General features: G+C 36.6%; 1 protein-coding gene across 1 annotated transcript in view; it reads right to left on the bottom strand.

Annotated features, from left to right (window-relative positions):
- Positions 1 to 1,859: 1,859 nt before the first annotated feature.
- Positions 1,860 to 14,034, bottom strand: part of LOC131849743 (protein 4.1 homolog) — a 103,938-nt gene continuing 91,763 nt past the window's right edge. Inside the window, exons 13-18 of the mRNA XM_059199857.1 lie at positions 13,648 to 13,866; positions 11,308 to 11,406; positions 8,127 to 8,213; positions 4,953 to 5,066; positions 4,117 to 4,227; positions 1,860 to 3,642 (exon numbers count right to left, since the gene is read on the bottom strand). Coding sequence (XP_059055840.1) covers positions 3,571 to 3,642; positions 4,117 to 4,227; positions 4,953 to 5,066; positions 8,127 to 8,213; positions 11,308 to 11,406; positions 13,648 to 13,866 — 702 coding nt within the window. The 3' untranslated portion in view covers positions 1,860 to 3,570. The remainder of the gene's footprint in view (positions 3,643 to 4,116; positions 4,228 to 4,952; positions 5,067 to 8,126; positions 8,214 to 11,307; positions 11,407 to 13,647; positions 13,867 to 14,034) is intronic.

The raw sequence follows: 14,034 nt of genomic DNA, 5'->3' as shown, positions 1-14,034 counted from the left end.
CGACCTGCCTACAACAGTGTTGTCATATTTGGGAATATTACACAATAAAACCTTCAAATGTATAAAAAAAAGGACAAACACTACACATAAAAATCTGATTTTAAATCAGCGTCAATAACGTCGTAATATAAACTTAATTACTATAAAAAAAATTATATCTAGCGTGTATGTAATATATTAATTAATAATAATAATTGTACAATGTCGGTATCAACCTGCAAAACAATGTTCTTTGACTCCGCGGACTTATGACCGTATAATGTTACTGAGCATGGTTATTTATTTATTCATAAAAAAAATTGTGTAAAATAACATAATAATAATAATAATAATAATATCGAAATATTATAAGTTCGTCGTCTTCACTTTTGTCATCATTATATAACTCATCCACGCTTGGTTAAGGCCCGCGTGTTTGAACGTATTACCCCGTAAAACGGGAGATATATAAAATATATATATACATAATAATAATAATTGGTGATTTTTACCCGCAATGATAAGTCTATTACCCCATCAGAGGGAGATATATAATATATAAAGAAATAATAATAATAATATATAAAGTAACGAGAGAGATGGCATGTCCTCGGTACTAATCATAAGCTTAAGCTGTGAAAAACAGATAATATTGGATTGGATGGATCCATCCATCCAATTTCCTTTATATTGTCATTGTATCGTGATTTTTATTTTTTTATCCGCAATGACAAGTCTATTACCCCATCAAAGGAAGATATATAATCATTATATATATAAAAAAAAAACAATAATAATAATAACAATACAGAAGAAATTAGAGAATACAAAATGTATGAATATAATAATAATCTCAGGAAAATTCACACAGCGCCATCTAGTCCCAAGCTCACTAAAGCTTGTGTTATGGGTACTAGATGACTGATATAAATATAGATTTTTATTTCAAATACATACATATAAATACTGACCATGTTACAATAGCTATACATAGTTTTGTAATAATAATCGTAACTAGTGGTCGCTAATCCAAATTTGACCATAAATTATTTTACATTCAGTAACACTATAGACAAACAATCTTGATAAACAAGAACATATATATTAATTGTTAGGAAGACTGAGAATTTTAATATAACTTAATATTACCACTGGATTGCCATAACAAATATTTAAAAAACATGCCATGTTATAAATATCATAAATATGTTACCATTTATAAATATAGATGCGTGACATGTAGATGAGAATCTAAGTGAAACCAAAAGAGAGTAGTCACAAATTAAATCTTAAATCGATCTAGACAGCAAGTTTATCAATCGATATACTTGCTAATCGATCGACTTAACAAACTTGTAACTACAAACAGAATTTCTCACAGATTAAACAAAACCATACCTTTTCTATTAAAATTCAACATTGTTTCTTTAATTATTGAATTGCGAAACAGTACTGTATATCCTTGAGCATAAGGCATGGATTTATTTAAACTGTTTTTATTCGAAACTATGTAGAATAAATAAATTAAACAACCAAGTCAACGAGTCCGCAAAGTCAAAACTATAAGTTAACCGTAAAACCTTAAACTGAATATAAAATTAAACACTTTGTGTCATGGTATAGAACTAGACTCGCTCTAGCAATTTGGAATGTCCTGTTTCAGATATAAAAAATGGCGATGCGATGAATATAGTACAATTTTTTGACGTACGAATAAAATTACAACTACCATTAATATCTTAATTACAAAGACGAAAGTTTGTGAGTATGGATGGATGTTTGTGACTCACAAAATTCTTTTTCACGCAAAAACTACTGAAAGGATTTTGATGAAACTTTACAGTAATATAGCTTATACATCAGAATAACCCATAGTAATTTCAGTTACTTTAGTGTTTCACTACTGAACACAATGGCGTATATATTAATTTATGTAATTGTTAATTTTTTTCTGTGAGAGAGAACAATAAAGAATTTTTCAGTCATTCATTCACAATATTTTCCCGCTCATAACGGACGCCATTTTGTTTCAACGCGATTACAAGATGGCGGCGCATTTTTAGCGTCGTTTTTCTGTGATTTTATTCGTACGTCGTTTTATCGCAGTGCCTGTGATTGAGGCTGACGCTTGGCTCTATTCTAACATCGATCGGGTAAGCTGTGCTTCGCTGTAGAAAACGGTCCAGATCAATCATTGAAACAACCCTTGTTAACATAATTTTCATTGTAAAATACACACATTCAATACTCTCATTCGTACCTAATTTATTGATCAACAAAATATGAAATAAATTTAATAATAAAAAATTTATTATCTTTTTTTTCTTAATAGGCAAAGATCGAATGTTGACAACGCTTCGAAAAGGCACGAAAGGGAAACGATTTTAAGTATAACGTGAACAGTATTTAAGACACTCTTAAACATTGTTATTAAGAGTCAAGTCGCAGACCGTTCGCCCAGCTGAAGCCATGTTACAATAACGGCACTAACACATAACTAACCCTAAGTAGCACCTAAATGGTGATTATATAGTTTAGCAACAAATCATATAGGTATTTATAGTTTTGTATCAACACGGCCCGACGTCACTTTTACCTTTGCCTGTATTAAAAAAAAATGTGTACACGCTTAAATATTTTAAATAAAGAACGGTATTTTTTTTTAATTGCAAATCCGCCAACAGTTCGAATACAGCTATACCATGTACGCTGTGGCATGATGCGGATGACGGTTTCAGTAACGTTTCGTTTCACGCTTGAAAGTTGCCGTGATTTAATAAGACTTAGTATTTCAGCTGTACCACATTTGTAATATATTAAATTATTAATAACTGTAATAACTTAAATTTAACCCAGCCAGAATGGTCTAGTCTACAAATACAGGCAACTGTCACCCGCCACATACTACAGCGCACATAGTATAATATCTATACTAATATTGCATATACATAAAACTTCTTTCGTATTTTTTTACGAAGCAAAAGTAAAGTGTACGTCGGGCTATAAACATTTCTTATTAGTCCCGTGTTACATTGTAATGATTACAGATTGTAATAATATATTAATAGGGGGAAACATTTGTTTTTTTTTTAATCTAAAACGGTGGTCTACCTCGTGTGACAGTTTAAAGCTATCCCATAGACAAAACATTGTTATAATGAAATTTTACACGATTTTTAACTATGGCAACAATGATTGCTAAAAGCCATTATGGGAAATATGATGCTTAAGTCTAGGTTTATTTAAAAAACTTGCAAATGCTGTCGTATATTTTCTTTACATAAACAATACTTAACATTCAATAAAATAATCGTACGGTGCGCGTCGACGTCACAACATCAAATGTAATTAACCTCATTTATCAATTAATATAAATGTTTAATTAAATAACTTATATAAATATTCGCAGTGATTTCACTTACAACTACATTTCAATGTATGCAGCTCATATACATACAAGTTATGAACACCTTGAGACCCTTTCGCACTTATGGAGAGTGAAAGGGACAAGATATTACAACGTTATGTTACCGTGGACGCCATTTTGTTGCACGCAGTCACAAGATGGCGGCGTCGCTGAGAGCAGCCGCGTTACGGTTGCGTGCTCTGCTGTTGTATCTCTATTTTCTCCACTGTCATGTCGGGGTTCATCGCTGTGGCCTCCTACAAATCAAATAATTATCACTGATTAATTTACATACTACAAGAAGCCTGTCTATATGTTCGCGGTAATCTCAAAAACAATTTTTAAACGTTTTTTTTGATGTGATTTTCATCTATCCACAGAATGATCCCATGAATAATTTTGAAAAATACCACCCCTAAGGGGATAAAATAGGGGATGAAAGTTTGTATAAAACTTTGTCAATTTTAAACCGATCTGGCTGAGACTTTGCATGCATAAAGCTACTATGACGTAGGCATCCCCTAAGAAAGGATTTTGATAAATTCCACCCCTAAGGGGATAAATTATAAACGCGAAAGTTTGAGAATATGAATGGATGTTTGTTACTCTTTCAGGCAATAATTACTGAACGGATTTTGATAAAACTTTACAGCATTGTAGCTTATACATCAGAATAGCATATAGGGTATAAATTTCACGCAGGTACGGGCACAGCTAGTAAAGCTATATACCTGTATGGCTTCAGCGAGGGCTCTGTCATGGTCGATGGGGTCGCCGTCCGACTGGATGGTGATCTTTTGTTCCACTCGTGTCTCCACCACGCCGTTACGCTCCGTCTTGTACTACAATACATAACAACCTCTTAACATTGCTGACCATGAGTCTAGTCTTATGCGGATATCAGGTTATCTTTTACTTATATATAGAAAATACCTCCTTTGGAAAGTATACACTCTATCTTGAAGAGATTTTTACTACATGCATATGAATATAACTACAGTAAATACACAAAATATAATTTTTGAAAATTTTTGTCTGTCTGTTTGTTCCAGCTAATCTCTGAAATGGCTGGACTGATTTTGATGGGAATTTTATTAGCAGGTAGCTGATGTAATAAGGAGTAACTTTGGCCACTTATATTTAAAAAAAATAAAGTTAAATTCCACACGGTCGAAGTCGCGGGTGCAGCTAGTGTTACATAAGACACATGAGATATCACTCATGGGTTTCCGTGATACCACTGCGTTCTGCTGATATCCCATATGGGACACAGTCACCTAGATACATCAAAATAATAATTGCATTTAATAATGTCTAGTAAGACAAATTCAATATTGTCTACTAAGCACTGCTGTGTCTAAACTGTGTCACCCCACCGTACATTTTCCTATTGTTATTTAGTATATAAGATCAATATTTCTATGTACATATTGTCAGTTTATTATCATCTGTAATATACATCGTCTCGATCAACAACATCGTATCACTCACCCGCAACATCCTACATGAATAAATGATTTTTGATTTGATATTGTAGTTATATATAAAGTCAGTTCTATATACTCACAGTTATGGTCTCGACGGTGCGTGTCTTGGAGCTGATGGTCTGAGAGGAGACTACCTCGCCCTCCGCGTTGGTCGTCTCCACTGTCTCCTCGGTTGGCTGCGGACCCGTGCTCGTCTGAACATGGAACAGGCAACATGACAATCAGATTAAATAGGCTCTTGACACTAGGGCTAAATAGGCTCTTGACCTTAGGATTCAATAGTCCCTTGGCCCTAGGGCAAAAAAGGCTCTTGACCTAAGGATTAAACAGACTCTTGATCCTAGAATTCAATAGTCCTCGACCCTAGGGCTAAATAGGCTCTTGACCTTAGGATTCAATAGTCCCTTGGCGCTAGGGCAAAAAAGGCTCTTGACCTAAGGATTAAACAGACTCTTGATCCTAGAATTCAATAGTCCTCGACCCTAGGGCTAAATAGGCTCTTGACCTTAGGATTCAATAGTCCCTTGGCGCTAGGGCTAAATAGTCTCTTGACTCTGGGTTTACATAGCCTCTTGAGCCTATGATGAAATAGGATCTTGGTCCTAGGCTAGAGGATCGTAAAGGATATCAGAAGCTCACCCGGGAAGCATTATGCCCAATTTACACTCAGCCCGAGTGGGCTGGGAAGTGAGCAGCGCGAGAGTGTAAACACGAGTGGAAACTTCCCATGCCATTGGCGCTGCCACTCACGCTGCCCGGCGCTCCCTCGATTGTCGGTTTTTCGTGCGCGAGTCAAAGGACTGGCAGCGCGTGTGGCAGGGGAATATTCGTAAACCAATAATACAATTGTGTTTGAATGTAAGTACAATTCATAAAAAATATTGGTCCAAACAATAATAATTTTTTTAAGCAAATTTTGGAATAGCGAAAAACTTCTAATGTCCTTTAAATCTACAGGCAAATTATTATATTGGGGTATGTTCAAGTATTACGTAAGCAAATTTATTACAATTATTTACCCCGCCCCCCCCCCCATTCCCCTTGTCAGTTAAAGTAAGCAAAGCTCTTACCCCCTCCCCCATGCTTACGTAAACATTTTTCAATTAATGTATTGTTTTTTAAGCAAAGACATTTCGTGTAATAAAGTAAATAACTACTGAGTCATCATCTAGACTCCCCTACCACCAATGTCATCGAAAATAAGCAAAGTAAAACAAACCAACCCGCCCATCTATAGTACGCTTACGGAATACTTGAACGGCCCCTTGCTATGCTGATAGGAACCGATGTGCTAACACGCTAGATACCCAAGCCGTCAGATTATTGTGAAGCTATCATACTACTACTATGATACTTACTCTACCGATGTGCTAACACGCTAGATACCCAAGCCGTCAGATTATTGTGAAGCTATCATACTACTACTATGATACTTACTCTACCGATGTGCTAACACGCTAGATACCCAAGCCGTCAGATTATTGTGAAGCTATCATACTACTACTATGATACTTACTCTACCGATGTGCTAACACGCTAGATACCCAAGCCGTCAGATTATTGTGATCCTATCATACTACTACTATGATACTTACTCTACCGATGTGCTAACACGCTAGATACCCAAGCCGTCAGATTATTGTGAAGCTATCATACTACTACTATGATACTTACTCTACCGATGTGCTAACACGCTAGATACCCAAGCCGTCAGATTATTGTGAAGCTATCATACTACTACTATGATACTTACTCTACCGATGTGCTAACACGCTAGATACCCAAGCCGTCAGATTATTGTGAAGCTATCATACTACTACTATGATACTTACTCTACCGATGTGCTAACACGCTAGATACCCAAGCCGTCAGATTATTGTGATCCTATCATACTACTACTATGATACTTACTCTACCGATGTGCTAACACGCTAGATACCCAAGCCGTCAGATTATTGTGAAGCTATCATACTACTACTATGATACTTACTCTACCGATGTGCTAACACGCTAGATACCCAAGCCGTCAGATTATTGTGATCCTATCATACTACTACTATGGTACTTACTCTACCGATGTGCTAACACGCTAGATACCCAAGCCGTCAGATTATTGTGATCCTATCATACTACTACTATGGTACTTACTCTACCGATGTGCTAACACGCTAGATACCCAAGCCGTCAGATTATTGTGAAGCTATCATACTACTACTATAGTACTTACTCTACCGATGTGCTAACACGCTAGATACCCATGCCGTCTGATTATTGTGATCCTATCATACTACTACTATGGTACTTACTCTACCGATGTGCTAACACGCTAGATACCCAAGCCGTCAGATTATTGTGAAGCTATCATACTACTACTATGGTACTTACTCTACCGATGTGCTAACACGCTAGATACCCAAGCCGTCAGATTATTGTGATCCTATCATACTACTACTATGATACTTACTCTACCGATGTGCTAACACGCTAGATACCCAAGCCGTCAGATTATTGTGATCCTATCATACTACTACTATGATACTTACTCTACCGATGTGCTAACACGCTAGATACCCAAGCCTTCAGATTATTGTGAAGCTATCATACTACTACTATGATACTTACTCTACCGATGTGCTAACACGCTAGATACCCAAGCTGTCAGATTATTGTGAAGCTATCATACTACTACTATGATACTTACTCTACCGATGTGCTAACACGCTAGATACCCAAGCCGTCAGATTATTGTGATCCTATCATACTACTACTATGATACTTACTCTACCGATGTGCTAACACGCTAGATACCCAAGCCTTCAGATTATTGTGAAGCTATCATACTACTACTATGATACTTACTCTACCGATGTGCTAACACGCTAGATACCCAAGCCGTCAGATTATTGTGAAGCTATCATACTACTACTATGATACTTACTCTACCGATGTGCTAACACGCTAGATACCCAAGCCGTCAGATTATTGTGATCCTATCATACTACTACTATGATACTTACTCTACCGATGTGCTAACACGCTAGATACCCAAGCCGTCAGATTATTGTGATCCTATCATACTACTACTATGATACTTACTCTACCGATGTGCTAACACGCTAGATACCCAAGCCGTCAGATTATTGTGATCCTATCGTACTACTACTATGATACTTACTCTACCGATGTGCTAACACGCTAGATACCCAAGCCGTCAGATTATTGTGATCCTATCATACTACTACTATGGTACTTACTCTAGTGGCCGCCCCGTGCACCATGCTGCCGAACGGCGCGTTGCCAGACACCGTCGACGTCGTCGTGGTCCGGTAGGTACCCGGCTCCTGGTCACACCATCATATCATTATTAGTATTAACATATAAATTGTCATCTGCGAAGGAGCCAATTATTGGACTCGGACACCATAGACCTATCTGTGGAGCACCCAAGACGGGCCCATTATATCATTGTTAGTATTAACATATAAATTGTCATCTGCGAAGGTGCTAATTATTGGACTCGGACACCATAGACCTATCTGTGGAGCACCCAAGACGGGCCCATCATATCATTGTTAGTATTAACATATAAATTGTCATCTGCGAAGGTGCTAATTATTGGACTCGGACACCATAGACCTATCTGTGGAGCACCCAAGACGGGCCCATCATATCATTGTTAGTATTAACATATAACCTCTCATCTGCGAAGAAGCCAATTAATAGGCTGAGACACTATAGCCCCATCTGTGAGGAGTCCTGTAATTGGTCTCAGAGATGGGGATGGAATGTCAAAATGATTAATGCCCCATCTCTGAGACCAATTACAGGACTCCTCACACATGGGATAAGTAACTATACCATGTTTTATATTTGACGCGGTCATTATTTATACGTATAATTCGTAAATCACGGATTCATACCACGTTTTATTTTGATTGAGTTCCCTATATTTAGGCAGCGTCATGATCAGGGGTAAACTCAATGGTAAACTCACGGGTAAAACCGCCATGATCACAGTTTACCCGAATACCCGATATGAAGCAATTCATTAAGTATTCATAATAGTATAAAATGACTCTTTTTAACATTTTCATTTTATACTCACTTCCTCTAAATCTCGCCTCGAAAGCTACACGCTGGAACCTATGTGGAAAGGAGCTTCCTCGCGCGTATACTTACATTATGTGGAATAAACTACCTGCCGAGGTTTTTTCGAGAAACTACAGTATGGGATTTTCAAGACGGTTTTCTTATGGGTCGACAATGCGCAAATGACATCTCTGGTGTTTCAGGCGTCAATAGGCTACGGTAACCGTTTACCAATAAATAGGTCATATGCTTGTTTCCCACCATCGCAGTATAAAAAAAAAATTACAGTACTTCGCCGTATTTTTATTGAGGGTTTTGGGATATTATCAGTGTCAAGACCTGTAGCACTGCGACCTACATAGACCTATCGTGCTCACCCTTTTTCAAAGTTTGCTACCTAGACCCTCAGGGACAAGAATTGAAGAATATTCTCAGGAGCGATGGTTTTTAGGTTTTTATCTCCTCAGGGTAAACTCCGGCTGTATCTCTAAGTATTAACGATATATCTAATTAAAGAAAACATCATACTGTATTTCTTACAATGCAAAACTATCACTCACTGTATTCTCATACACATGCAAAACAAGAATGCAATACAACTGTACAGCGCCACAAACTTATTTGACACGATGGCCGAATCTGGACCTAATAACCTTGGAAATTCTATTTAGCGGTAATTAATTGTCTATTTATATGTATATTCTGTATTTATAGAAAAATGTATCTAAGTATATCTATCAGTCATCTAGGGCCAATAACACCACCTCTTTTTTTTACGTGTGGAAAATCTTGAAATGGCCGTCACCCCGGCGGAGGTAGGGCGGGGCGGTGTGTGAGAGTTTTACTCACGAGAAACCACACGATGTACCTACGAGTGCCTATACTGGAGCCAGGGGATTCGCATGTGCATTTCGACCCCAGCTCCGACGGCGACGGCCCGCCCTGTAGATGTTGTAGGGCAGGCCCCATCTCGTTACGGTTAGGGCGACCTATTTCGCACTACTCCATTGTGGAGGCGTGTGGGTACACGCGCACACCTCCGGGGCTATTGGATTGGGCTGCCTCATAACACCATCTCTGCCTTAACCCTGGACTATTCAAACAGCGCCATCTAATCCCAAAATGGCCCATCATGAATTTGATTTTATTGTTATTAAAACAAAAAATAGCGAGGATATCAGACAAGACAAGACGAGCGTGTCAGACAAGTTTATGAAACTGTATGTTACATGCCATACACACACATACAAGACAATAATATATAATAAAAATATGTATATTACAACTAAAGACAACCAACTCATTGTGCATATTATACCAATTATTTAAAATACATGAACAAAGAATAGAAACTATGTTTAAATTAAATATACTTACTTCCTTTATATTTAATAATACTTTTATTTGATTATAATCGTCAATTAGATTCATTATTAAAATTAAAACTCTATTACTGCAACACTTGTCCATGAGGTTTTTTTTGTCTACTCTAATGCTGTTGGCCGCAGCTGGCCTTTACAGCTTCACCGGCCGATAGGGGGCGAGTGCAGATGGCACTACAAACCAAAGGAAGGACTTATGGAGCAGCTAAAGGCAACTCCCGCCTGACGGTTCCGACTTTAGTCTGAGGGCACCGCTAAGGGTTCGAACCTCGGCTCAGGCCGTCCTAATATCGATCCCCGTTTGACTTGGACCGTGTGTCCATGAAGTCTCAATATAAAGAAGTATAAAAAAATGTACATCAAAATCATTAATATTAATACTATATTAAGGAATAATAAGAAATAGAAATGTTTAAACCTTGTCCAAAATATAGTTAACTAGCTTTTACCTGCGGCTTCGCTCGCATTGAATCTATTAAATAAGTATCGGAGATCTATTTATTTCTTTACAAAAAGTAGCAAAATTAAAAGTTTAAAGTAGCAAAATGTTTTTTTTTTAAATATTGATTCTAATACCTCCAAGAACATGTGTACAAAATTTCATGATGATCGGTTCAGTAGTTTTTACGTGAAAGCTTAACAAATATCCCTAATTTTACATTTATAATATTTTTAACATTTATAGAGATAGAGATAGAGAAATCAAAATAACCGAATCTAAACTAATATTATACAGAGGAAGTTTTACTATATACTTGTTTCGGATGAAACGGTGAAGGAATTCTTTAAAACTGTTTTATTATTAACTCAATCGACTGCTATTAATTCTATGAATTTAGAATTGAATCTAAACTTGTATTCCAACTATTCTTATCTATCTTTATGTCTTCGTTAAATTAAATAAATTTTTAACTTTACATGTTATATATAGGTTTAGAGTTCTTCTATGTCTCTATATACTCACAGTAAGGTAGTAGTGACCTTCTCCGGCGCCTTCCTCAAAATCGATCGGCGTACCAGAGTCACCGCTGCTCAGCGAGCTTTCTGAGCCGCGTCTGGTATGCTACATCCGTGACCATGCCATACGGTATCCATAAAGGTACGTGGGATGTATGATTGGAAGATAGGGATTACCACATTATAGTGTTTTGATGGGACGACGTGAAATTAACACACATTAATATGTCGTAGGTTAATTGGTATATGGTGGTAGGTTAAAAGGTGTGATAGGTTTTCCATAACGGACCGTTCGGTTTAGTTTCATGCCGTATCCGAAGCGTTACCACAAGCAGATCAGTCCATCCATTTGTCGATTGAGGAGGGGAACAAAAAAAAAGAGAAAAATTAGAAAACAAATCATACATGCACTTGACAGCCCTTTCCGGCGTATGACTAGTATATAAAAGTATTAACTACTAGCTTTTACCCGCGGCTGCGCTCGCATAGCTTCATTACTGGCTGAAGTAACAAAATGTTTATTTTTTTTGTTTTTTATAAAGAATATTGGATTATTTTTAAAATAAAATAAGGTATCCTATGTTCGTACTAATAATTCCAAGAACATGTGGACAAAATTTCATGATTTTCGGTTCAGTAGTTTTTGCGTGAAAGCGTAACAAACATCCTTATTTTAAAATTTACTAATATTATAGTAAGCAAAAATCAAAATGACCTAATCTAAACTCATATTATGCAGAGGAAATATTTTGTTTTCTATTAAAAAGTCATTAGTGTACAGGACACCTTACATCCGGGCCGATGGCTGGCACAAAATTTCCTATTTTTTCTTTTGTCAATTTTACCATGGATTTGTTTACAGTCTTGCCTTTCCTATACGACCTTCTAAATATATTATTATATTATACTAGGACTTTGATTATCACTATCGTTGGCTGCACCGACCTCAGCGCCATATATACAGTCCCACACAAAAAACTCAATAAATATATGACTGGTTAGTTATTACTCCTTACTTCGTCTGCACAAACTTTCATCCCCTATTTCACCCACTGCCAAATTATTATCTGCCTATATCTGTCCTCGTGATTCTATCTATCTTCACGGGAAACTTCATTAAGATCGCTTCAGACGTTTAGTTGTGAGAAGGTATATTATTAGTATGGAATATAATTTTTTTATCATGTACAGAAAACTACTTTATTATCGAGTAACTTAGGCCGTAATATTTTGCAAACTAATTTTTGAACCCTATATTGAGGTTTTTTAATTTCCCAAAAATTAGGGATTCCTATAATTTACCTGCTCAGAGGCAGTGTTAATCCAAATTGGCCATAAAACTCCCGTGAGGCACACTCTCAAATACCACCAAATAGAAAATACCTATAGCCATGCCATGCAATTGCAAATTGTAATCATACCTATCCTAGAATACGAATTGGTGAATATTCAAAAGTCATTTATTCATGTAGAACATTTCGTCGGTTAAATAGAAAAATGGCAGTATTCAAAATGTCCATTTTTATACAATAATAGCATTTAAAGTTTCTTTTTTAATTTATTTAAATTTTAAATTATTTTTTTCTTTAAAGTTTTAAATTTAGTATTATATGTCATTTTAAAAGTATCTAGATAATTATTAAGACGGCGTGGTTAATTTAATTGATTTATATAAAAGGAGGCAATTCTAGCTTCTAATTTTGAAAAATGCAATTTTTCTATTTAATCGACGATTTCTGTTGTTTATGACTTTTTTTTTTGTACTAATATTTTCTCTTACTCTACTACTCCTAATCTGTAGATTCAATTGAGAAGGAACTCGACTAAATATATTTTTTTTAGTATGCATGTTTCCTGTCGATTGGGACATTTGAATCTAATGTGACAGGGGGCCAGCCTACCGCCGTCTCTTAGCATTTCCTTCACAGGAGAATCAGCCAGTAATATAAATTGATCCACGATTTTTGTTTGTTCTAGATTTAAACATTTATACGGACGAAAGCTAACTTTATTCATAATATTTTTAAGCACAATTCTAAAGGAATATTTACGTCTACTACCGATCTTGTTATACGTTCAGATGTAAGAAGATCCTTCTTTACTATTTACTTACTTCTTATTTAAAAAAAAGCGCTTGTGAATACAGTCGCCATGCGTCATAATCATGTGGCCATACGTGCATTCTGCGGGCGCATTTTTAAAACATTGCAAATTTGATAATTAAAGCCTATCAGTGCAGAAAGAGCTGTCGTTGAAACGAAAATAAAAATGGGAGACCCAAATAAAAATAATGCTTCACTTGGTGAATGATCATGAGTATTGGATCGTGTATTGAGGATGCCATTACCTGATCGCCGGTAGTGACCATAGTTTTGACTTCCTGAGTCAGAACCCGTTGCTCCTGCCTCGTGGCGGAGGATGTTAACGTGTGCGCCACCGTCTTCTCCTCCATCTGCTGGGTCTTTGCCTTGGTATCAAGGTCGTGGTGCGTGGTCGCCGTCCGTGTGGTCACCGCCCTGGCTGTGACGTAGGGGCTCTTCCCTTCTATCGGCTCTATGCTTTCCGCCTACGGTAAGGTTAGACTGGCATGCTTACTATACACATGAATGTGATTTAAAAAAAAAAAAAACTAACTAACATTGACTACGGAAGGCTTGAAGCTTTGATAATGAAATAAAAAAGTAATAGGCCACACACTGTACAAAATTAAAAAGAAAACAACATAGATATCAGG

Source organism: Achroia grisella, unplaced genomic scaffold, assembly GCF_030625045.1.
Source record: "Achroia grisella isolate CSIRO2021 unplaced genomic scaffold, CSIRO_AGI_Agris_v1 utg660, whole genome shotgun sequence".
Classification (NCBI taxonomy): domain Eukaryota; kingdom Metazoa; phylum Arthropoda; class Insecta; order Lepidoptera; family Pyralidae; genus Achroia; species Achroia grisella.
Note: the sequence above shows the minus strand (reverse complement) of the source record. Positions and strands in the feature narration are given on the sequence as shown.